Below are 26,356 nucleotides of genomic sequence, written 5' to 3' on the forward strand. Positions count from 1 at the left end.
CAGGATCAGTGCCACGCAGTGAATCACAAAGAGACGTGAACAGAGCCTTCTGATTTACTGATCGTTTTTATGCTCCGTAAATGACTGCTAGACATGGACTAGCGATAATTATCTCAGCAGAGAAAAATAGGTACAGGGCTGTAGATCAGAAAGACCAGAAGTGGAATGGTCTAAAGAGGTAGGAAGTGTTATATCTTATGTGTTAAAAGAACAAAGTGTATATTTAACAGGTTACAAAACTGCTTTCATTCAGGAAAAAAAAAACAAGAAAAAGACACAAAATAAAGATAACTGCACTGCACAATGATGTTACAAGATGTACATTTTCACTGTGGTACAGCAGAAAATTGCACCACTGTTTAGAGGGTTGATTGTGCTGCTTTGCTTACACATATGTGCAGACCTCTGAAGCATATTAACCCAAAACAGTACATTGATAGTGTAGCCACAGTACTTGCCGTACACAAGCGATACAGCACAACCACAGCTCACTCTAAACACAGATGTTATCCCAGCGGGAGAGGAGCACAGCAGACATGGACTACAGTTCAGCTCAAACTATCTAGCGTTTCTAAACTTCTCATATTCATCCAAGACATGTTGCGAACCACTTTGCATAGCAGGTATACAGCACAGGGCTTGCATCTGTCAGGCTAGTTTCCGTTCACTAACCCAGAGCAGACGATAGACCACAGCAGAGGCAGGTGGAGGCCCACGGAATGAATCATAGTTTTTAAAAAGTCACACTTCCGGCAGAACTTTACTTTCATACAGCTCGCTCACAAGGGCTGAGGAACTGTCCCCATATATACATAGAACAGAACAGAGCCAGACCATTTACACAAAATCAGAGTGGGCAGGGCAAGTTCATGCCATGTATACTTCATTACACTTAATCCTCTATTTCCATTTATTTATAGACCAACGCCCATTAAAACATTTCTGTTGGTTAAAAATGATTTTTGTTTATTGTTGTTTATCTTCACCGATTAACCCTCTCAGTGGCGAAGCAACACTGCATCAAATTAATTTTAATATACCACAAGGCCATTTTAGAAATATAGTTTTCTTCCATTAATTTGGCATTCAAACCACATCTACCGCACCTGATTGCATTTCCTCATTTCTGCTCTGTGGAAATGTGTTAATAAACAAGCAATGTTATGGTTAAAAAAGATATCCAGATAACTTACTGTATTCCCAGACAACATTTTCCAAAAGTCCTTGTGCAGCATTAGGCCAGGTTCTCTAAGCAACGGGTAAACGAGTAATATCTGAAAAAGGCTGAGAAAGTCACATGACGATGCTTCAAGTTTTAACAAAAAAGGACCGAATGAACCCACCCACGGACAAAAGTAGCATTCAGCAGCTGAGATGCATCATCCTTTTAGGGGAGACAGGACATCCAACATAGCCATTATCGTGTGTTAGCTGGTGAGCTCTATAAATAATTGGCTACATCCTGTCCGTTATCACACACCCTTGTTTCTCTTTATATAAAGCATCTCCCTATAATTAAAAGCTATAAAGCTGTGCATACGTACATGCGTCAGCAGGATCCTTTCGCTCACTTGTTACCTCATCCCCTCACAATGAACAGAAGGAAAACGATACTGAACAAAAGCAAGGAGCACTGACTCCCCCTCCCAACTACACACACCCAAGCTGGAGATCCTACCTCATTCAACTTCAGAATTACCACTCCATTATTCCCTGGCCTTATAGAAGTATAAAGGCTTTAATACACGTCTCAGCAAACAACTGAGGGCCAGCTATCTGCCAAAATACAGAGAAATGAGACACATTAGAGACACAATTGTCTGCAGTACTGGGCTGCGATTGCTACACTATGGATGAGGATTTTGATGCGTGTGACCGTGAAATCATGCACGAGAAATCCTTTCTCTTCCTTTTCTTTTCATGCGATACGTTTACTTGTCTTAAACTGCAAAGAAGTGGCTGAAGTGAGGAGCTACAGTCACAACCTAGTAGTGGTCGCAGGTTTGATTCCTGTGAGGGACCCCGTGACTGCAACCTTGAGCAAGGCATCAGAACTGAACCAGCTCCACAAAGATCCAGTTGCACTGTAAAAAGGATCATGGCGAGGAGGAATGCAAGCTATATAAGCCACCTGTGGAAAGGGTGTGTCCTAAGAAAATAAAGAACGAGTCATTTCGGGTCAAACAAAATGAGGAGTAAATGAAAACCACAAGGCACTGGGGACACTAAGGCTTTCCGTTTCACTGCACAGCCCTGTTAAATCCGTTACCCAAACCTTCCACATCCGTTTCCCTGCCGTGACGCGGTGCTTGGGCAGAGCGAGTGGCTCCACCCCTGTAGGTCTGATCTCAGCTCAGCGTGGTCCAACGAGCCTGTGAACAACACTACATCATCTCAAGTGTTTCAAGTGTCGTCGTCCCCCCCCCCGCCCCCCCAGAGCAGCTGTTGCTCACAAGGCCCGAAAGCGCAGGCCACCGCCCTTTTGGCCCCAGGCTTCTCTCATGTGTGCGTCACCATCTTGGACATCCCCGCATGCGCTGCGCTCTGAGAACAGGAAGCCGGGCAGCAGCGGACTGCCTTCTGGCTGTATAAAGGAAGGGGCTGGACCCGGCCGCGTGCGTTTACTTCGCTACAGGATGACTCTTGAGCAAACAACTTCCACCGTGGACTCTGGGCCAATAAACACACTGTGACAAAGAGGCGGGTGAGAGGCCAGCCAAGACTGTGTGATTAACATCCCGCATATCAGATGGGTGATTGCGATGGAAATTTTGTTTTCCGGGCCTCGTAAATGAATGTGCTTTCCCTAACCTTTCTGCTTGAATTCCATTAGTTTTATTCAAAGGAAATGTTTTTGTCGTTTTCTCAAGTCCGGCTAATCGCTTCGTAATCTGTCTCAGGGTCTGGTTCAGGAAGGTGAGTCTACTGCTCTGCCCATCTCCTCTGTGGCCGCTGACAAGGGAATCAATTACCCAGACCTTTCAGCTGTACTGCTGGCTTTTTCCTGGTTGGCTTGGATATTGAACAAAGGAAGGAGAGGGTACAGGTAATATCTCTACCCACACTTTTAAGATGTAGCTATAATTTAGAGAGATCACATAAGCAAAATGACATCTGGCAATAGCAGGGAGCACTAAATCTCCACAATGGCACAGAAGCCTCAAACCAGCCCGGTCATAAAGATGTCCTGTGGTCGGTCACACATTTTCAGCCTACCCCAGAAAAGTGGTACAGTCCACAACGGTAGAATAGTAAAAACAGCTAAACCTGAAAGCGTGTGGGAAAATGTCAAAGATTTAAAGCGCATAATTCCACCTCGCAGTTATATAGCTCTATGTCACCCTGGCCTGTGAGTCAAAAAAGGTTACATTACTTACAAAACCTTACTGCGTCAACACAGTTAAACTTCAGCTACAAGCTCTCAGCTTGTAGATAACAAGTGTTCCATTTCACCCTTTCTGCTTAGTCAGTGTACTTCTGATACTGTACCCCAAAAGTCAAACAAAAAAAGACGCCAGGAACATCTTCCACTAATATTTGTCTATTACTTGATCACACTGTCCCTAGCGATACAGAATGTTGAGAGGACCAATCACAGATAGAATGTGGAGAGGAACAATCTCATACAGAGTGTGGAGAGAACCAATCATACACAGAATGTGGAGAGGACCAATCACAACAGAATGTGGAGCGGACCAATCTCATACAGAATGTGGAGAGGACCAATCACGAAACAAAAAGCTGAAAAAAGAGAGAAAATTACAGGCACAGTCAAAATGCAGGACTCACAAAAGGGAGTTTCCTGGAAGATTAAAATACATTGAGTCTGACAGCAACATGCGCCTTTTTTTGAGCTCAGAACCAAACAGATCCCACAGTGCAGTGGGTTTGGAAGCACTGCTTTCAGCTTGTTCCCTGCCCGGTGAACAGCGTGGTGCTGGAACAATGCGTGATGTTTCACAGGTGGTGTGAAAAACAAAGCTCAGGTGCCTGGACCGCTCTGGTTTTGGATGACGTGTAAAATGGCATTGACTTACCCCACGCAAATTCAGCACAGCTCGTACACTACATGACCAAATGTATCTGGACACCCCTTGGTCTGGGGATATTTTTCCTGGTTTGGGCTAGGTCCTTTGTACCAGTGAAGGCAAATCTTAATGCTACAGCATGCAATCACATTCTAGAGGATTTTGTGTATCCCCAACAGTTTGGGGAAGGCTCTTTCATGTTTCAGCATGACAGAGCCCCCTGGACACACAGCAAGGTTGATAGAAATGGTTTTGTCAAGAATGGTGTGGAAGAACTTGACTGGCCTGCACAGAGCCCTGACCTCAACTCCATCCAACACCTTTGGGATCAGTTGGAAAGCCAACTGCGCGCCAGGCCTAATCACCCAATCAGTGCCTGACCTCACTGATGCTCTTCTGGCTGAATGGAAGCAAATCCCTGCAGCGATGCTCCAACGTCTAGTATAAAGTCTTCACAGAGGAGTGGAGGTTGTAATAGCAGACAAAGGGTAGACCAACTCCATATTAATGGATATTGGAGATGTTGGATGTCAGGCGTCCACATAATTTTGGCCATCTAGTGGATCATACACCCACAGCAAGGCAGGTCAGCTCTCACTGCCCCCTCAAAGACGGACAAGGATGCTAAACCTGTGAGGAGAAAAAGCCCTCAGAATATCTGCTTATGTGAATTGATCTCAGAGAAAACCAAGCCAGATTTGTTCTGTGTAATCAATTCAGTTTCCACAGAGCGGAGCATAGGAGCCCTGTATAAAATATGGAACATCACACATTCATTGTATTCATTTTGCAAGCTGACAGAGTACATATCTCTCCAGTCAGTTATTATCCATAGAGAATTAATGGTTTCATGCAGCACACTTCAGGAATAGTGGGGGTTGATTATTTGAGCATTAAACCTTAGCAGCCATGGAACACTGTAATTATTTAAACTGTACTGACATAAAAATCATCCTATATTTAGCCACTCACAATATTAAAAATATGAAATGCTTTTTTCCCCCATATTCTTGTGTTCCCCCCTCTTCTCAGCTGTTTGCAAGAAACAGTCTCAAGTGTTGTTCTGAATCATCGCTCCTTATATGGTTGGCCAATCCGCTGCACAACTTTTCGGGGCAAAAATAAACGGCTTTTCGGACCAGTGACTAATCATGCATTATGCAGATGGATAGTACATTTGAGCAAATATGATCAGCAAAAGCCCCATTGACCTGAAAGTCTCGGGGGATGAAGAATGAGAGCCTGGGAGAGAGCTTCACATGTGACGCATCAATGCAGATGCAGGCCTCTCCTTACAGCAAAAGTACAGGCATTAACCGGCCGGTCCTCACAGTGCAAAACACAGACACACACACACACACACACACACACACACCTCCCACAGCTGAGCTGGAGGCCGCAGGACGGCTGAGGTCTGCCAGACTCCCATGTTTAGGCCTGGTACGTTTCTCTCTGTGTGGTTTCACTGGTATCTTAAGAAGACAGAGACCAGTATAAGCAAACAATGGGAAGGGCCAGCCTCTGGCCAATGGCTTGGCTAAATTTTACAGGATGATACACAAAGACTGATAAGAATTTGTCATCTAAACACTTATCCATGTTTGAGCAGATAAAAGGAGCAGAGTGTTTATAAGGTCTTTGCAGTAAAATATACCTAAGTGGTCCACAGGAAATTTTTTCACAGCTATTTGCGGGGTTTGCCTTTGATTGAAATAATCTTGGCTCTTCTGGACACAATGCCAGGCAGTAGTTGTACTGTAATTCAAAATAATGAGGGAAAGAGAATGTTGCACCAGAAACAGCACAAAGTGCAGTGACTGTTCAATCAGGAAACCTACAATATACTTTCACTTGTCTCACATTTGGTAGTGAAACCTTGCGCTGTGTCCATTTTGAGGAACCTTGCCAATCCAAAAGAAAATTTAAACTAGCTTTGCCTTATTCCGTATTCAAAACAAAGAGTAGGAGATAGCTAAAGCCCAGCCACCCCCTTAACCTGTCATCTGGGATTGGGAAGTCATTATCATTAGAAGTCAGGCTGGAGGATCTATCAGAAAATGATTTGTGAGGAATGACGCTGCCACTGATGCAATGACAGAGGTTTACTGCTAGAGCTTGACCTTCACACTTGCTACAAATGAACTAAAATAGACCTGCACCGTAGACAGTCAAATCAAATCCACCTGTCCACTGCAGAGTACAGGGTAGAAAATTCCAGAACATTACCGCAGGTAAGATGGGAGTAAAAAAAAAAAGTACAGTTCCAGTGGAAAAGGTCAATTCCAGCTGGAGGAAGGAGGTCCAAGAAGAGTCACTGGGCTCTGGGACAGGCATTTGCCTTGGTAGAAGATGGCGTGGGCCCAGGGCACTGCCGTTTACCAGGACACCATGTGTGATCCGTATAAAGAACCAGCGATGTGCCAGAGACAGAACGCTGCTCATGAAAAAGACACAAGGAGGCTGGCCAAGAATGTGCCATGCTCCGTGCCACATGGCCTCCCGCTGGGGAACCATACCCAGAGATCCCTGGCATGCAGATATTCCGTGCCTGCACCCATGGGCTGAATAATGTGCTAGGCACACCCCGGCTTACAGGCACAGCAAGTGCCAGGAGAGCAACTTACAAAAGCCATATAACAGCAATAGAAGCACCACGATACAGTATGAGCAGGTGTGTACATGTTAATGTATTTATGTAGGTGTGCACGGCCTGAAAAGTGTATTGAATTTAATCAATCTATTACATTTTATTCATACTGCACATTTCACAAAGAATGTGCTTCTCATTATATCCTGGCCCAAACCCCTGCAAATCAGCAAATTATTACTTTTTGATAAAACTAAGCAACAAAATATACAGTGGGGGCTGGATAAACTGTTGCACATATAATAGTGTATTACAGAAGTTTTGAAATATCAATAATACATGTTTTTGTATTTTTTCTTTCTTTTTTTTTTTACAATAGGATACCTTACAGTGTCTCCAGTGCAGTAAGAGTCTTCAGCTTAGACTCTTGCACCCCCTTGTGGAAATTTGGAACAATCAAAGCATTTACAAGTATCACAATATTACACAAAGGACAAGTTTATTAGTACAAAACAATCCATTTTGCCACTGTAGTGCTGAAATAGCTGAAAAGGTTTAGTATTGAGAGGCATACTGTGCCTGAAAAATGTAAATACTATACCATACAATACAAACAACTGAACACCGTAAGTCATTCCGATCATCATGTGGTAGGTAAACAAAAAATGCTGCCACTAACAGATTTTAAATGTTTTTTTAAATAAAATTCTACTATATAAAAGTCAATTTTACATTATAAAAACTGTACAGCTGAAGAGGAGCCAAGTGAAAGGGGGCAGCTCTATAAGAGCATTGTTTCATTTGGAACGGAGCCATCGAAATCGATGGGCGTTTGAGTGAGCGGGGGAGTCGTTCGTGCCGAACGCACGGGACACTGAATTGACACAAGCGGGCGCTCGCAGATCAGCGTGCGGCTCTGTCAGCCGTAGCAACCGAAGCGCTGTTCCTCGGCTTTGGCCACAGTGACACTGCTGCTGCCTTAATCGCTGTCGTATCACTTTCCAGGAAATACAGCAACATTGTGACGCACACCTTACCTTCAGCATGGCATTAAGGGCGGGGAGGGAAGCGCAGAAATTTGGACTTGCAGATCAAGAAACTTGTTCTCACAGACCCAAGGCCCTAGCAGTGGCAGAGACCCAATGAATATTCAAACCCAGGCTGTACACTGTGGACACCCTCCAGTCTGAAGATAAATTATGAGCCTGGATGGGCTGAATGGTTTCCCTCACTGTGTATTCTGCAGTTCTTCGACTTTGGCCCTGATTCACTAAGACTTTTAGCATGTGCTAAGCCCTTTTTAGCACACACATAAGCAATAACCTGACCCATGATTGGTCACGGTGTTTGTTTTGCACCAATCATTGGTTGTGTTATTAGTTTTGTGTGAGCTAAAATGTTTTTGCACATGCTACAGTTCTTAGTAAATCAGGCCCTTAGACTAACACCCGTATTCAGGGCTAGCTGAATTATCTCACACAAGTGGTTGTGAAGACTTCTACGGTTAAAGCTCTCCAACCATCTTTAAGGCCCCTTAACTTTGCCATTATCTGACAGACTGACACACGCGATTAACCAGCCAGTCCGGCCAGCTGTGTCCTCTGAGCCTCCCCCAGCACAGGAGAGCAGGAGTGGGGGGGGGAGGGGGGGATCGCCCGTCACAACAGGCCATTCATCTGAGAGCAGCGGCAGGTGTTGCTCTGCAGAGCCCGCATCAGACCACTCATTGTGGAGAGCCACATCTGCAAACCGCTGGAGCACAGGCAGCTGTTTGTCTGAGCCCCGGGTGGGGGGAGGGGGTGAACTGTTGTTTTTGAGCGTGAAAAAGGCTTCCCTTGTGAGCGGAACCAAACCGCGACTGTGGGAAGCTGCGACGGGACCATGAGGGAAAAGTTTGGCAGGGGCCAACGCTTTTTACCATTATTTTGCCTCGGAACACGTTCGCAGGCAGTTTTTGGGGAGTTTTTGACAGCTGAAGAAAGAGGATCAAAACCAGTATCCCCAGAAACATGCAGCCAATTCCCCCAGGCTTGCTGCTAATCCTGATAAACCACCTCAGCCAGCCATTCCCCACTGTAAGCCCCTCCCCTTCCCCTCTATTCCTCATAGCTTCAATTGTTCGGTATTCCGGCAGGCTAAAAGGCTTCATCCTGAGGGATGGGAATCTCATTTCTGCGCTGCGATGGAATGTTTGGACTACGCCGTGGAGATAATTAGTACGCCACTCTGGAACTCCGCTCTCATCTGACCGCCGGCTTGCTTAGAAGGCCGCGCCTTTGATGTGTTCATGTGATTATGACATCAGCACATCTGGAAGGGGTTGGAGAAGGCCTTGAGGCACCGCGCGGGGTTAACACTGTAAGTAACGGCACGGTGCTTTGAATCGCTCCAAAAAAGTTTTTTTTTTTTTTAAAAGCAGGGCGGGACCGCGTTACATTTTAATCAAAAGCTGCTTTCGGCTCTCATTTCCAATATATCGGCAAGTAACGCGAGTACAGGTTCACCCATACAGGCAATCCAGTTAAAGATGACCAAAGAGAAAATCCTCAATGCCCTGCCGTGCTCTGGCATTGAGTTGGAAAATTAATTCTGCTCCAGCTCCAAGACCAATCCAAATAACCCACAAAACACTAAAGCACTTCAGTACAGACTGTAATGTGCTTGTGAGGTGGGGGAGAGCCCCATAAATGGTACTTGCGAAACAGAAAAAGTTGTATCCCAAAATGGGATCACAATGTGCCTAAGCACCCCGTAACCCCCCCTTCCATCAGATTCGACATCAGTGGACACTAACGGTGCCATCGATCGCCTGGCTCTCCTCCCCCCAGGGCAGCCAATCTCCATCACTGCCAAGTGCACAAACACACAGAGCAGTGGCATCCCATAACTCCCTCAAACAAACACCACACACGCAACGCAAGAAACCCACTAAAACTAACTATAAACACACATGTAACACAAGGAACCCACTAAAACCAGCTATAAACACACACACACAACCAAAGGAACCCACTAAGCCCAGCTACAAACACACACACAACCAAAGGAACCCACTAAAATCAGCTACAAACACACACGCAACCAAAGGAACCCACTAAAACCAGCTACAAACACACACACAACCAAAGGAACCCATTAAAACCAGCTACAAACACACACACAACCAAAGGAACCCACTAAAACCAGCTACAGACACACACACAACCAAAGGAACCCATTAAAACCAGCTGCAAACACACACACAACCAAAGGAACCCACTAAAACCAGTTACAAACACTCGCACAATGCAACAATGCGTTCCCACATACACAACACTGCCACCCTGTCCCAACCCCTCCAATTCCAAAATCCACAACAAGCTGTAAACATACAGCAACCCATGCAGGTTCTGTAGTATCATAAAGGCAATGAACAACTAATTTATATTTCTAATACTGCACAAAAATCACAAATAACATCTGAATTACAAGATGTTTAGGAAATGTCCAACACACAAGTCTACTGCTAAGAGATATAGCATCCATATATATCGCATCAACTTTATTTTGATGTGTCCTACCAAGAGTCACAGTTTCAGTATGACTTTGGCTGCATTCATACACATAGGGCACTATAGTACAGTACTGTAGAGTGTACAGTACAGTGTTTTTTAGTGAACTCCTTCGCTGCGTGATGAAAGACAGATTTGTATCTGTCATGTGCAGGGCCAAAACAATAGGATAACATGAAGCCTGCTGAAGGTATGTGTGTGGCCACTCTCGAGGATCTGTCAGGCTTTAGTGCCCATCTGGTCACCATGACCATCAGCGGTTTACAACACAGGGGCATATTCTGGGGCCACTCCAATTTGCAGAGCAAAATTTTCTGCATGGCTATAAATACACCAGGTTTAATTCCCTCCAGCGTTCTGCATTCCCAGCAGAGATGGGGCTTTTAAAGGGAGCCAAATGAACCGGAGCACTAGTGCAAGAGCTTTAAAGAGCCAGACAACAAGAGGCTGGTGGCTTGGTGGAGTGATGAGTTTCATCAGCATATGCAGGGAAGCCACAAGACGTCTCCCAACGATCTGAGAACTCATTGAGCAGGCAGGTAGAGTTACACACGTAGTCCTGTGCTCCCATATAGTTTAGGGACGTCCTTTTCAACTACCGATGACTGCCACTGTCAGCGGGAAAGTGAGGTATTCTATACCTTCAAGTTTCAACAAGTTTTCCTCAGACTTTGTTTCTACGCACAACGGTGACTCTTGGTAAATACACAAGTTATTTGCTTGTATAAATATAAAGTCTTTCAGACGCGAAAAGTAAATGGAAATCCGATATGCTATGATGACAGAGGAAATGTGATACAAAATGAAGGTTAAAGGGTACATACCCTATGCAAGAGTGCCTCCGAGCAGAACCATGGTTTAACAGCATACCCTTCCTGGGGAAGCGAGAGTCTTTATTCATCATAGCTGCAGCTTATCGGCACGACTGCCAGTCGTCACCAGCAGAAGAAGCGTGTAGAGGGCTTTGGATGGCTGCAAAAGAATGAACCGGAAGGCATGCTTTCCAATGGTCCTCTACAGCCTGTCCCCAAAGCGCGCGGTGTCGAGGAAGACAAAGAGAGCTGGAGCGCGGTGCCCGTCGACAGCCTCCAGCCCGGCCCGGGGCGCCGCGGGAGAGGACACCTTCTTCACAGGCGAATATCTCCTCGCAAAATCAGCATTAAGGCAAACTGCCGTAAAAACGACAACCCGAAAGGCAGGATCCTAAGCAGAGGGAGGAAATGAGACTCTGTGCAAATTCTCTGGTTCATTTGCCCTTCAGAGTTTTTCTTTTTTTTTGTGGCGGTACTTTCAGGTCCATTGAAAGGGACCTCCTATAAAGGAGGCTGGGCACCCAGTGATGTGCTTGAGGACTAAAGGAAACGTCCGCCCTCACATGGGCTGTGAGGTGTTGGGAGCAGCTGCTTCCAAAAACGAGGAGGAGTCCATGGAGTACAAGTCCCGACAAGGCTCAGGGTGACACACAAAACCTATAGTGTTTAATATCCGGCAGGCAGGGCTGATTTCACTCTGCCGTTCGTGGATGATATCGGCTGGCAGCGCACATTTGCAGCTACTTCTCTGCTTGATTCGCTTGGGTGCCTACCATTGCACAGACATGGTCAATCTTAAATACTGACTTGCTCATGCCTACATGAGGAATGGCAAATTCCTTCTGCCTTTCAACTGCAGAGTAATGGAGTTAATCCCTCCAAATATGGTTCTTCCCAAGTCACTCTATTCTCCTCAGTCCAACAAATAAGCCCTGTTCATCGTAAAGAAAAGCTAAATCCCTCAGATTTACCAGCGATGAGAAAGAGAAATGGGAAAAGTTAAATATTTTTAAAAAATCTATTCCTCTCTGCAAAGCGGCCTGGCACAATCCCTTCAGTCCCATCAAGTATCCATGTTAACTTCCTTCTTTTAATGGATATCCGCGAGCTGGAACGGAAAAATTTCCCCACCGCCGGCCACTGACGCACGCCTGTTTCCACGCAGCGCTGAAGGGACCCAGGCGGAGCGAACTGAGCGTGCTCAGAAGGAAGTGGGCGTGACGACGCTCTCGAGACCTTCGGGAGACGCCGGGGTTCCGAGGTCTTGTTTTCCGGCGCGTGGTCTGGGAGTCCAGACTTGCCCGAGACCCTCCCGCCTGACGTGCGCTCACACCGGGCGCCCCGGCTCGGCCTGCCCACACGGGCTCCCCCTGACACATGGAATCGACATGCTCTCCAACAAGCCAGCAACTCGCTCGCCCTGCAGCTAAATAATGACAGTGGGTATTGTTAGCTCAAATAGATAAGGGGAGGGGCGTGTGTGTGGTGTGTGTGTGGAGGGGAGTTGGGGGAGGGGGGGTGAGGGCAGTGGGGGTGGGGATATGCACTGAACATTTAACACATTCTTCCCAAGAGCAGCGTTCGATTTAAGTTCGTTTTCCATACAGAGCTGACGAGGAAGGCCTGTGTAGACACCCTACAGCATGCATTTTTTGATGAGTTTCAAATCCCCGTCCATTTCATGAACGTGCACATTTCCAGCACTACACTCTGCCCTGCTAGAAGCCAGGCCCTTAAAGTTCAGAGCTTTTGTTTCCGTAAGTTCCTCATAATTGACACATGGATGAGGGGGTGGTTTAAGACGGAAACAGTGCAGCAGGTATGTGTCGGCTCTAACTAAACAGGTTTTGGATTTGACTGCAAGTTCTGGAATGTTGTCCTGCCATTCTACTGTTAACATTACCTGTACATTCAAACACACTGGGGGAAAATACACACGCTATTGCAGTGGCATACAGTAAACAAGTCTGCTTTTCTTTTCTCTCTCTTTTCCTCTTTTGCTTTCCTTTCTTCATCCATGTTGTCTTTTTCTTTATTCCTGTCATATTTTCCTCACTACTCTATTTGACAATCCCATTTGATCACCCCCACTCAAAAGCATTTCTGTGAAGGACTTAGGTCTAGGCCAGCTCTCTTCCTCAGCTCAGTTCTGTTGGAATTCTGATGTAGCATATGGGTTTGGAACTCTTCATATTGCAGTGTGCACTCTGCTCTGCTTTTTCCAACATGCCAACCAAAATAGTAAGCCTCAGTCCTTCTGTCCAAGTCAGAGTTGCAGGGAGATCAAACAGACTCATTAGAGCATGAAACTGACACAAATAAATGCTTGTCAACCTGTCAGTCACCACAGGGTTTTACAGAAAGAGGGAATCTCTGTTTGTTAGGCCAGAGCTGGAAGTGAAAGTAAATACTGTAGGTTAAAACTTAAATTTCAGGCCTGCCTAACCTCACTGCCAAGACACAGTGCCAGAAAACAACCCGCCTTTCTGCCCCCAACTAAATTATCCACCCACAAAAACTCTGCTGCGCCCTCTGCTGTTCGTTTCAGGAACTACCAGTATATGATTGATATTGAAGATATTGATTCAACCCTGTTTTTACTGAGTCTCTATGGTTTTGGATCCTTATGGAACCACTTTACCAAAATCAACACCGTGACGCACTACAGTTTGGCAGATATAATGCAGAAGTATTCTCCATTCACATTAAATTTTTGTTGTTTAACAAATTAGCTTACAACAATCAGTGTTGTTATGTTGAAAACATTAACTGTAGCAAGCTCTATTCTTGCATGTTGAGTTAAGGGAAAAAAAATATTTAGTTTAGGAAAGTTTAAGAAACTCACTGATTATTTTCCTCACAAATCTAGTCCGTAGGTCTACATGTTTATGGACACAATACTGAAGTATTAGTGCACTGAATTTTCCTGGATTTCTTTCTAAATAAAAGATGAAATACAGCTTTGTTTTACGGTGGGGCCGATGTTTGGACAGGATAAAATGAACATGTCTAATCTTGTTAAAGTTTACGAGACACTCCACTGCTGATGAGCCGTTCAAGGGTACACTGCAAGCTAACATGTTTTCCCCTGGGGTTTCAGTGATATTGCTATTATAAAGCACAGCAACAGCTACAAAATCAATAGAGAGGCCAAAGAAAGTACTTAAATGCTAATTATCTAGCTGGCATTGATACAGTGATTCATGTTTCCTTTTGATCAATGCCCCTTTTTTCCCATTAGAACCTGGTCTTTTTCTGGTGTCCCAAAAAGGCTAGCAGTCAAGAAAATTAAAAAGATATGAACAACTTAATCTGAAATATACAAGCTTCTGGAGCGCTATTCACTGTAACAAGTGCCATTCTGTAATGCCGAACAGAAGAAATTCTGCGTTACTTTCATTCACGTATTACTTATGGTCATGCCTGGGCTTCTGCAAAACTCACAAACCGAATACAAATTTACCAACAGCAGTTTTTTTCCCTTTTTCCAAAAATTTTTTTGGTTCTCAGCGTTACTTCTCAGTCCAGAGAAGGGGCCCAGGAATAGACCGTGGAGGCTCTGGTCTGCCTCTCGTCATGGGCGTGGAAGCTGAGGGGGAGCCCGTGGCTCTGTGGCTCCAGCGATGCTAAAAAGCAGAGGTCGCGGGGGAGAGCACACAATCACACGGGTAATCACATGCGCTGCAGGGACGCCAGCTTAGAACAGCACTTCTGATTCGGCCTGTGATTTCCTATCCTGCGTTATCATCTCCAATGTGATTTTCCGCAAAGGTGGGGCGACGAACAATATGTCAGAGGAAACTGACTTCATGCAATAGCGTCGGACATCTGATCAAAACAAATAGCCTTATAAGATGGTATCTGACCAGATTTGAACAGAGGAGGCAATGAAACACACGAGTCATATGGAATTAATTAAATTCATATGAACAAGCACATACAATGCAGCTTAATCTCGGTTGTGTAGATGAGTATGTAAATATACACCATCACAAATATATCCCTTCCAGCCATCTCCTGTGGGGGTCTCTGATTTCCAAATGCCTGTCAAGACTTGTTGACTGAATATGACAGCTTTAATTCATTAAGGCAACAGAAAATATCAATTTTCAGCTCCTAAAGCAGAAAGAATCAGGAAAGAATGCTTTTTGTTGAAATACCTCACATAACTGGAACACATTAAGAAATCACATCAAATCCATCACAAATTATACCCCATTTAAAAATCTCCATTCTTGTTTCTTGTGTTATTGATCTCATGAGATTCAACGTCGGTTGGTTGTACGACATCTGAATCTTACGTGGTTTCGGTTATTCTTTAATCTATTTTTATTGGTTACTTACTAAATCTTTAATATATTAAGTAATGTATGTTCTTAACACAGTGCTAATAGAATATTTAGTTACCCATTTACTATAACCTCTAACTGACTACGTTTGACTAGATATCTGACTCACAAGTTTTATCTTAGTGTGCATTGTAATCCTTGCCTTAACTGTATTAGCTGTAAGGAGAAATGCATTTTTCTAAAAACCTCCTCGATAACAATGGGTTTAGGTCGACCATAAACTTTCAAATTAAAGTAAAATAAAAATCTACCGCACGTCCTCTGTCTAAGCAATGTGTTTCTCTGACAAACCCATACATGCACACATGCTTTGTAAGTCACATGTTCACAAGCTACAGGCACATGTACGCACATGCAACAGGGACACATGCACTTTAAGCACTGTGCTGACAGGAGAAATCACACAGCTGCTCACTGATAGAGCGTCATTGTGTTTATTCTGCCACGTGTTTATGTTCCACAGACCCTCGCTAACCACAGCACCTCCAGAAGCCTTTAAAGGGTCCCTGTGAAACAACGTCTACATCCTCCCTGCCGTTCCAGCTTCATTTATCTTTGGTGACACTAAAGCAAATAATTTATGCCGGGATCTGAGCCTCCTCCCTCCAGAACACCACGGCTGCTTGTACTACTTCAGACACATGTGCAGGTCTGTTTTCGTTCCATCCCTTCCATAACTATTCTGCTATTGATTACCTTTTACACAGCTTGCCTAGTTTTAGTTCCTGAGTGATAAACTGTGCTTTGGCTTTAATGTCCAGCTGAACATTACACTTATGTAAAATTATATATTTAATAAAATTATAGTTTACACGGCACTACCACAAGTAACCAGTCAAATATTTAAATTGAATTGCCTATTTCTACATAAGACACTAATAAACCATGGTGATTTACTGTTTATTAACATCTTTCAATCAGAAGTAGGAAACCAATATTATTTTAATGGTGAGGTGCAAAATAGAAAAAAGAAATCTTATGACAAACACACAGATGAAAAGGTAGTTGTGACAAGAATTTATAAGACCATAAAATGGTTTATGGCACAGTAAATTTGCGTTTTTGGGTACAACTATGTACACAATTCCTTTAAATTATGTTTCAGAACTAAATCTATGCGAAAAGGATCAGATATAGACACAAGCTAAATTCCAGCAATATCTGTTAGTTTGAAGATATATCCATTTACCCACAAACATGTACTGTACCACAAATACACATACACACAAAAACACATGCGCACACACACAAAAACACACAGACAGACACACACACGCAAATCAGTTCTATTTATTTCATTTATTTGTCAGGGACCATGTACGGTGCTTAACACAGATATGGCCATTTGATGTACTGCAGCAGAGTTAGCCAAGGCTAATTTTCGGCTGCAGTCCCTGGGCAGGTTAAAACCACATGATACAATGACTGAAAACAGAGAGAATGCACAAAATGTTCAAGCTGAGGGCACTCAACCACAGCCAACTACAGCAGATGGTTTAGTTTATTAATCAGCCCTAAATCAACAGCGAGAATGGGAGATAATGGAATGACAGGAGATTCTGCTTTGTGATTGGGCTCTGCAAGGCCAGGCCGAACTGTGCGGCTAATCCTCACCCATCTGGGTAATTTTGGTACTGACAAGGCACAGATCGCAGTCCTAACAACACCACTGATTTTTTCCACATTACGTTTCACATTTGTCTTTTACTTTCCTGTCTGATCCTCGGTCGTCAAACCCGAACACTCCACCATGTCTCAAGGACATCCAAACAGCAGATTAAAAAAAGAGTAACATTTGAAAACAGATTTCTGGAGCACCTGTCCCCTTCCCATGGCTGTATGGGAAGACTGTTCATGACGAATGCACTGCAGTTTTTCTACTTGTCACTGAATTGACAGCCCATTTGTAAACCAAATCCACAGCTAAGCTAGACGCACATCTGTTTCATTCTGAATGGTTGCTCTATGCAACACCTCTAATATCTGTTTGCCACCTACAGTATGACTTTTACATGATTTTCAGTCTGGGTTCCAAAACCTAGTACTGAAAACCATTCCAAAGCACATACCACTGTACCTCTTCTGCGTGTACGTACAAAACTCCTTAAAAAAGCAGAAAAGTAGGGCCTTCCAGTGGTCTGCTGCACAGAACCGCTCTAACTCATCTTCAAAATGTAACATGGCTCATATACAGAAGAAACTTCATACTGACAGAAGCTGTTCTTTGGGAAAATACAGGTAAACGCTGCTTTGAGTTTCCTAGACAACCTTTGTGACATCACACGCAGCCTGCTATGCTGTAATCATCACACAGATCAACTTCTACAGCACACAAATCAGACCACATTTGAATAATCGCAATTAGTGAAAAACTCAAATCACTGTAGTGTTTTTCACTCATAATTTCACACCGAATTTCATTAATTCTTTAAAATGTGACATTACAGCACAATGAGGAATTAAACAATTTAAACTGGGTGGCAGTAACACAATTTACGATAATGAGGCCAATATGAATATCTGATATTAACTGGAATGTGGTATGATTACAAAGACAGTGATATTTCAAAGGGGTATGGCTTAAAAAATTACATGTTTTTCTAATTTACCAGACTCATCCGTTTAAAAACAGCTTTCCACTGATCTCGGGGACATGCTCTATGCCTTACTGAAGAGCTCATACTGAACTGCACTGAACCGCAGCAGCACTTAGCAATGTGAATCATCTGAGGTCAACTGTGCACTTCACATAAACATTTTAATACGGTTTCTGCTCGTACGAACCCAGGGAACAGTGTCCTTTGGGCAGGAAGGAATGATCCACCGCAAATTAATGAAGAGTGAGTGAGGCGCGCGGCAGGGGAGGAAAGCTTATTAACTGAAGAGCGAGCTCGAAACCGTCACGAGCGCCGAGCCGCATCTACCCATTAACTCAAAGCAAACAAAGTCCAGAAAAGGGGACGGGAGGAGAAGCGCGCAGCGCGCGGAGGGAGAGTGTTTAGATTGGTGTCCCTGAGGCTTAAACAGGGCCCCCTTCGCTCTTCAGTCCCCTCTGTGTGTCTCTCTGCTTCTCTGAGGTTGGGGTGGGGTGGGGGGGGGGATCTTCTTAGGACAGCTGGCTTGTTTCGGCTGCCTCTGTTCCCCTGGTAGAGTAAAACGCGGAGTAGTTGCGCAGGCAGATGTTGACCAAATAAACTAGGAGGACTGGCAAAAAAGGGCTGTGCCTCGGCCAAGAAATCATTTGATAGAAATATCCAGAGATTGAAAGGATTCTTGTTTTGCCGACTCAGGTTACTGTTTGCAAAATAGCAACAGAACGGCACACGGGAACAGCCTGATGCTGCACTGCAACCAGAACACCTCGGGTCTTTTTCTCTCGGCCAGAAACAAAGGAACACATTCATGGAGCAGTACAGAACCTCACTTAGATCCATTCCTAGAGCCACTACTGATCACTACAACTGGGAGTTACCTTCAGAACAGGCCAAGTGGCTCTGTGCTGGGGCGCGCAAAGCTGCCTTGTGACCCCGACTTACGTGACGAATGCGAGCGTCACAGGCGGCGGTGTGATGTTTTGCGAAAAGAAGCCTGATTATCACAATGCCACTGGCCGAGATCGCCGGCAGGTTGGCTTCTCAAAGGAAGACCCAGTCAAGGATTCCTCGGAGCGCGAGAGATAAGAGGTACGCAGCCGAGAGTGGCGACAAACGGAGAGATAAGCAGCGAGCCGATGAAAGGCAGGGAGCCGCGCCGAGGCTGAACTCTACCTGGGCGTGTGAGCCAGCGTGAAGCGCCGCTGCAGGGCCAGGCTGCGGTTCATCATCAGCTTCCGGAAGAGCAGCGGGGAGTTCCGCGGGGAGTTGAGCGGAGAGTTCCGGGGCGACGGCCTGGGCGAGCCGGCGGGGGACGCTCCGGAGGACCTGGGCTTGGGCTTGACGGCCGGGGTCCCCGTGGGGGAGCCCGGCTCCTCCGGGTCCTCCCAGACCACCTCGCTCATGCCGTCCCGCGCCGCCTCGGTCCCGTCCGCTACCGCTGGCCCGCGGCTTCCGTCTGTCCCGCTCCCTGCCGCGCAGACCCGCTCAACTTTAGGGAAGAAAGTTTCCCGAGTTCAGCGGGAGAGATACTGCAGGCCTTGTTTCCATAAGCACGGCGTCCATGCTGGCGCTGGCGCTAAACAGACCTATCTGGAAACAGATCAGCTAGAAATGTGCTACTCCTGTCCTCATTTTAAACCTTCTCCCTTTCGGAAACAGCCAACCTCGCTTCCAAAATCACCGTCCCTCCTGACAAACACAGTCAATATTAGAGTGCAAGCCCTCCCCTCTGAACTGGTTTGTTTACATAGCTACAAACCCTTCCCACCCGCAGACTAAATATGGCCAGATGAATTATAGTAAGTTTGCACTGCAGTAGAACAGCCCCCCCCGCTTCCAACGAGCAGGGTAGCCCGCAGAGGACACGTCCATTTTCAAAAAAAAAGTTTACTTTATAATGACTTCCTCTCTCAGCCCATCAGCACGTAAACACAAACCAGCGGCCCTTTCGCTCCCCGATCCTCCCCACAAACACGCGCTCAGACCCTTCCATTCTGGCCCCGCTTTTTATCACGTACCGCGGTTTCTTTTTCACATGTTCAAAGTTTGCGAGAAACAGTCACATGAGAGGTGAGGACTATAAAAAAAAAGAGAGAAAGATAAGAGCAAAGAGGGCTGCCAGCGTCACGATGGCTCAGGATCTGTGACCCGGGAGCCTACCCCCTGTGGGTTTTGTTTATCGGAGGGGGGGCAAAAAAAACAAAAAACAAAAAAAAAACCCCCACCGTTCGATCTTGCGAGTCCCAGCTGAGCGTGCTCTCCTTCCAGGGAAAATAACCTAAGACCTCATTGTTTTTCAAGGACTCCGCCATGGAAATGAGCCTGAGAATACAGAGCAGATTTCTCTCCCGCTTGTGCCCTGCTCCTCTAGCTTCTGGGCAATCAAAGTGCATCTCCAGGAAAAAATAATAATAATACGTTTGATAGCTGTGCTATTCCACTGCAATATTAATTGCCTTAAACTGAATAAGATCTGGAAAGTTAATGGTGCTAAATGAACCGAATGCATAATTACTACATTGATAGGTGTACGTTGTGATACTGGCACACACATATGAAGGCTATATTACAGGATTACTTCCCACTTTAGTGCAGGCACATTCTTAAACCGCTTGCCTAGAAACCTCTACTTGTCTATAAAGAACTGTCATTTCAGGATTTTAACACAGTGTACAAAAAAAACACTGAAAAGGAGTGAAATCACACACAATTAGCATTAGCTTTCCCTCGTTCTTCTCTCGGTTTCATTGTTTTTGAGTGCCGACAGGCTGAAGAGCAAAGCAAACATAATCCAGGAATTTCCAGTACGGTTTGATCAAACAAAAACACAGCTGCGAAAGCAATGTTTGTCAAATATGGCCACCAGATGGAGCAACGAGAGAGAAGACTTCTCTGCCCAGAACAGCACTGACTGCTGACAGACGGGCACCATGTCAATAACTGTTTCATCAGCAAACTATGAGTCATGTTTGCCCTCAAATATTAGCAAAAATAAGCAATTACCTGTATATCAACAGAAGCACTGTGTCACCATATCTGCATTCCACAATCTCTCGTGCAGAGAGTCGAGTTTTTAGCCGACAGAAAACACGATTCCTATTATCTGGTATCTGCCATTGACACCATTTCAGGATACATTTTTGAACTAAACATTAAAATGTACCAACATTTCTGTCATCCGAGGCCTAAAATGGCATGTTTATAATTAACTGAACTGAGAACCTAACTGTGTTTTTTACAATACAATTTTCAAGTGTGTACTACAGTCAGCCTGTAGCTCTGAAACTCTGAGTTCTTTATTTTTAATTCTGCGTCTAACAAAAAGATTTTGGTTGAAGTGTCAAAGGCTCTGCACACCCAAATCAGCTTTGGCAAGTTAAGAATGAATCTGGTAACTACCGGCTTGGCAACGCCTCAGCAATATATTGGGCCCTTTGACTGGCTGCCAAAGACATTGTTAAGAAACTGGTAAGTAACTCTCAACCTAATTTTGCATTCCTGAATCATTTCAGTGCCGTGTCATATGAAGCACCATTTCGCTACTGTTCGCACCTTGAGAAGTGAGAAATATTTATGTCATCTTTCATATGTTGCTGATACCTTAATGGCTGCTACACTTTGAATATGCATGACTCTTGCTCTTATGAATTTGCGCATTCCCCTCACGTACAAATAAACAAATCATCCACACTTCCGCAGCGCATGGCTCACACCTTCGGATCATAAATGACATCAATTTATGGTAGCGGCGCAATCCTGCTGTTTTACCTGGCAACTGTGCATATGTGCAAATAATTCCAGCAGAGACGAGGCAAGTGTGATGCAGCGCAGAGGGCGAGAAGCTACTGTTTTGTGATTTTTCAATTCTGGCCTTGAGGGGGCTTTAATCACACATGACGGAAACGTACTGCCACTTCCGAGCAACGTGTGACCACTTTGTCCTAAAATGGAGGACGGTGATGGGAAGAACAGTCATCAACTGTATCCCACAAAAACAGTGAATACATGTTTCTCCTATCTTTCCCAGAGAGCCAAAAAAATATACTCATTCACCAGTATGAGGCCTGAAGAATTATTTAACTTTTTTAACTTTTTTTCCAAATATGCAATCTGCACAGAATAAATGTTTGTTTTTCATTGATACAATAACCTAGAATATGCCTCCAGTAAATGTTTGAGTTAGTCTGCTCCATGTGCAGCCTCACACCATAATAGAGCATCTAGTTTTTTTTGTTGATAATTTTGCACATTTTTGATAATGTCGCATTCCACGATATTTAAGGACTGATTACACTTGCGCAAGTCCGTCGTTTTTTCCAACGAAAATTCCAAAAATTCAAACCCCAGCCTCTAACTATAGTTTAGTTCAATGCACACATCATGTGTACAAAACTCTTATTTCTTTACACTTTTGAAAGATTATCTAAACAAATAATGTAAAATGTCAGATGGATGGAGGAATGTGGACAGTGTGGCTTCTTATCAGTCCCATCGTGGATCAGAGATTTACTGCTTCAGATCTGAAGCTGCGATATATCCGTTTTTACACCCGGCAAACACAGGTTTTTAACTACCTTTAACTGCCATCTACTTTTAGTGTGGGTGTGTGTAGTGCTCAAATAGGCTTTGCTCTGCACCCTGCCGTGCATTACACTAGTAAATGCACAATGACTGTTTAAACAGCACCACAATATTTCTGCAGGGACCTGGCCAATGTAAAGTTTACATTGCAAACTAAATTGCGCACAGTCCTCCATTTGCACTGCGCCATTGGCTAACACCGGCAGCTCATTTAAATGGAGGGCAGAACCGACGTGCCAAGCAACAGCCCAAACAGCGGTCAGAGCGGTTTCACATCCTGCAGACGATCCGCTTGCACTGCGCCGTACGCTAGCGCGGAGGCTGTGACGCACTGGGTGAAAGACGCGCGTGCACAGGGCGTGCGCACACCCGGTTCCAGAGAGAGCCGAGCACCGGCAGGTTGGGCGTAGCGCCGAGCGCCGCCCACTCCCTGCTCCGCTGGCGCTGCTCCGGGAGCGACTGACTCACGCGCCTCGCTCGCTCGCGGGGTCATTAGCACCCGGGGAAAAGCAACAAGCCGCCGCCGCCGCCACAGTCTGAGAATAAAAAAGCCTGCATGCTGATCGAACAAAACCAAAACCTCAGTCAGGTCCAGACAGCCACTGTAGAAAAACAAGGATCCCGCTGTCAGCTCCTCACCCGCGCTCCTTCTCTCTAAAGCGTCGCGAGGCCCACCGGTTCTCACGTGAGCATTACAGGGGGAGCGCTAAATGCGCGCAGCATCCTCTGGCGAGGGCTTTAACAGCGACCGCGACAGCTCAGCAGCAGTGAGGAGCACGCTGTGTGCCAATGGGGACCGCATCACACCTTTACCGTCTCACCGCGCACACAAGTTCCTACTGGGGTAATTCAGCAACACCCACCCACGAGGTACTACAACGCACGGTACCACAGCGGAAAGAAATGCGTTGTTTTTCAAGCTGATGACGCCCTGCGGTTTTCTTTTTTTAGAATTTAAGAAAATTCCGCCCTTAATTTAGTCCCTCTTGCTCATCGCTGTGCCACCAGCGCCATTTGGAGCTGCGTTCCGCTGAGACGCTCGCCCGCGCGCCCGCGGATCGGGTGTCGGAGAGGCGGCGCATTGCTCATCCGTGAAAGCCGGTAAACTTGGAGCGGCTGGAAAGCCACCGGGAGGAAACGGCGGCAGAGGTAACCTGAGACGGCTGCCGGGGCGAGGCCGGTCGTGCCCTGCCTGGGCCAACGACTGAGACCGCGGCCGGCGATCTCCGAGCCAATCGGTCCTCCGTTCAGACTGAGAAAACACACCGCCAGCGCCGCACATGCTCAATGATTCCAAGATATGAGGAATATGCTTAAACGGAGACCATTTTCACAGAAGGGACACCCCCTATGTACACATTACACGATGGTGGGACACACACAGTGGTTTCCATGTAACTGAAGCACATATAAAACTAGCAGACACTCCCCTATGTTCAGTCAAACACACTAAGCCAGTTTATGGGCACACGCAATTAAATTTAATCACGTTTCAGTTTCAATTAAATAAGTCTTTAAGCTTCTTATAACTTAAAAATCCAAGAAACAGGAAAGAGGTGAAGTACTGTAGGACTGTGGCGCCCAGGCTGGAGGTGGGAGCTTTTTTGAAAGAACAAGAGAACGCACAGTACCCTTTGCAAAGAATCTGCTTTTCTGTCCCCAGCTGCACAGTTCGCACGGTTTTAATACTGTTTTAATAACACACAATTAAAGACAGGGGGGAACCAAACATGGGTAAGTCAAAATAAGTTGTTCAGAGTAGAAGCAATTTCAACTGCTGACAGTAGAAACAAACCTATCAAATGGTATTATTTTATATGCTGTTTAATATGTTAGGATTATTTTAAACTTATTTTAATCTAAAATATGCATACATACATCCATACATACATGGATTTAGAACGAGCACTGTAGCTTGCACCTGGTTAAAATGACTAGCCATTACAGTACTTCTGTTCAATTGCTTCATGAGAGCTAATTTTCACTGAATCTACTCCTTCCAGTCTCCATGCTGAGATACTGTGAGCAAAGTATTCTTTACTGAGAGAAGGCGCCAGATTCATTCAGGGGGTTTGAATGAATTGCATATGCCCTCACAGTCTAGATGTGGTTGATTGAATCCTCCCCACTGCCAAAGCCCAGACTGTTAGATTAGTGTCTGAAGAACACAAAAGCTGAAAAGCAAATAGGTTTGTCCCAGCAGACCCCAGGAGAACTGAAAGCGTTTGAATTAGTAGTGCTAGCAACACCATGGGGATTCGTACTCTCTTACTCCACAGCATTTCTGTTCAATTTCACCCGGCATAGTCTCTCTTTCAGTGTTATCATCCAGGTGACACCCTATGGTAACCTTACATAGTTTTCCAACATTGAGAAAACAAAGAAATCTAAATTTACATAGAAACTCACTATGATAACGGTACGTGAGCAATGTTGCTAAGATCAATGGAGATGAACGCTTTAACCACAGAGGCTTGTGCCAAACAAGAATTAAGATCCACAAACAGAAGAACAATCCAAAAACAAAAAAAGTGATAAGTGCTCAGTGAATGGTGGCGAGCCACTGAATGATCTCCAGAAGGTTCTCTGGGGGGCGGGGACGAGAACCCTGAGTGACGGCTGGAGAAGACTGAAGCAGAACTGAGGCAGATGCCACCCTTGCATCTGCGTGACAGCCCATCAATCAGAAATGCCAGTAAAAAGCCCCACTGCACAGAGCTTCACTGTCAAAGCCATGCCAGGCCTTAAGAAGTCTGTCAATAACCAGGGGAAGGGAAACTATTGCTGTACTCATTTATGCTGTTTCAAGCAATCAAATCTAAAAATAAAAATAAAATAAAATAAAAAAAACGAATGCACTGCTATGACAAAACTACACCTTGCCAAAATTAAAACAGAATTTTCTATGCCTATTACAGGATGCCAAATCACCTAGGCAACCATTATTGTACCAAAAGCAAATACAGTATTCTATGAAAAGCAATTGAAGGTCTGACCAGTCACCTTCTCCGTCCCTGAATCTGCAATGAGTACGCTTTTAAATAGGCCAAGGATAATAGCGTAGCTCTGCAAAAATAATGACCTCACAGAAGAGTACATGCACAGTCACAGCCACAGAAACACAGGAAACCAGCCTTCCAGAGGCAGGAAACATTTAAGGACCTCAGCGGCAAGCTGCAAAAGGGCTATGGCTGCCAGTGCTAAATGGCTGGCAATTAAACCACAGCATAAATGCCAAAGAAGGTGCTGCACTGTAGCAGGCTGCAAACTCACTCTGTCATTAGCAATTTAATGTCTTGCACTTGCGTACAGTCTGCAAAGTAAAATACCAAAGTGGGGAAAATCCCAAATAAACATGGACTCCCAACAGTTTGTTTACAAAGTTCAAGCCCATTCTCCCCTGCTCTTTCTGGAGGAGGCAATGAGCTATTTTTAATAAATGCTTTCATCTCCTGCCATGGAGTAGCTCCTTAAACGCAATGTACTGTGGCCTTTTGGTTTCATAACACTCATGACACATCTTAGATTCTGAGAAGATAAAGCTCTCTCTAAAAGAAACTTTATAAACTTTCTCACTTTTTTTGGTTCTTATTGCCATTGCTGCTGGAACATTCCCCAGCACATAGCTTAAAGTCAAAACTACATAGACCAGAGCCACAATCGTGACCATATGGGTCATTTATAGTAAAGCTAGAACATTCTGTCATTTTGTCTTCTGTCATTTTGTCATGGTGAGGCCAATTCTAGCTGCTTAACTGCTGCAGATTTAAATATACTTTCCTATTATAGACACCAAAGTCAGAACAATGGAAAATGTTGATAATCCTGCCACAAATAACCTCAGAACCTCAGAA

General features: G+C 44.9%; 1 protein-coding gene across 8 annotated transcripts in view; it reads right to left on the bottom strand.

Moving 5' to 3' along the window:
- Positions 1–26,356, bottom strand: part of LOC118224633 (cAMP-specific 3',5'-cyclic phosphodiesterase 4D-like) — a 92,562-nt gene that overhangs the window by 36,137 nt on the left and 30,069 nt on the right. Inside the window, exon 1 of one of the 8 annotated variants that reach the window (XM_035412206.1) lies at positions 19,095–19,586. The exons of 5 other annotated variants lie outside the window; for them this stretch is intronic. In XM_035412206.1, the coding sequence (XP_035268097.1) occupies positions 19,095–19,324 (230 nt within the window). In that variant the 5' untranslated portion in view covers positions 19,325–19,586. Of the gene's footprint in view, positions 1–10,990; positions 12,399–19,094; positions 19,587–26,356 lie in introns of those variants that run through there. 2 more of the 8 variants (XM_035412213.1, XM_035412209.1) reach the window with 2 other exon arrangements.

The sequence above is a fragment of the Anguilla anguilla genome, chromosome 4, assembly GCF_013347855.1.
Source record: "Anguilla anguilla isolate fAngAng1 chromosome 4, fAngAng1.pri, whole genome shotgun sequence".
NCBI classification, from domain to species: Eukaryota; Metazoa; Chordata; class Actinopteri; order Anguilliformes; family Anguillidae; genus Anguilla; species Anguilla anguilla.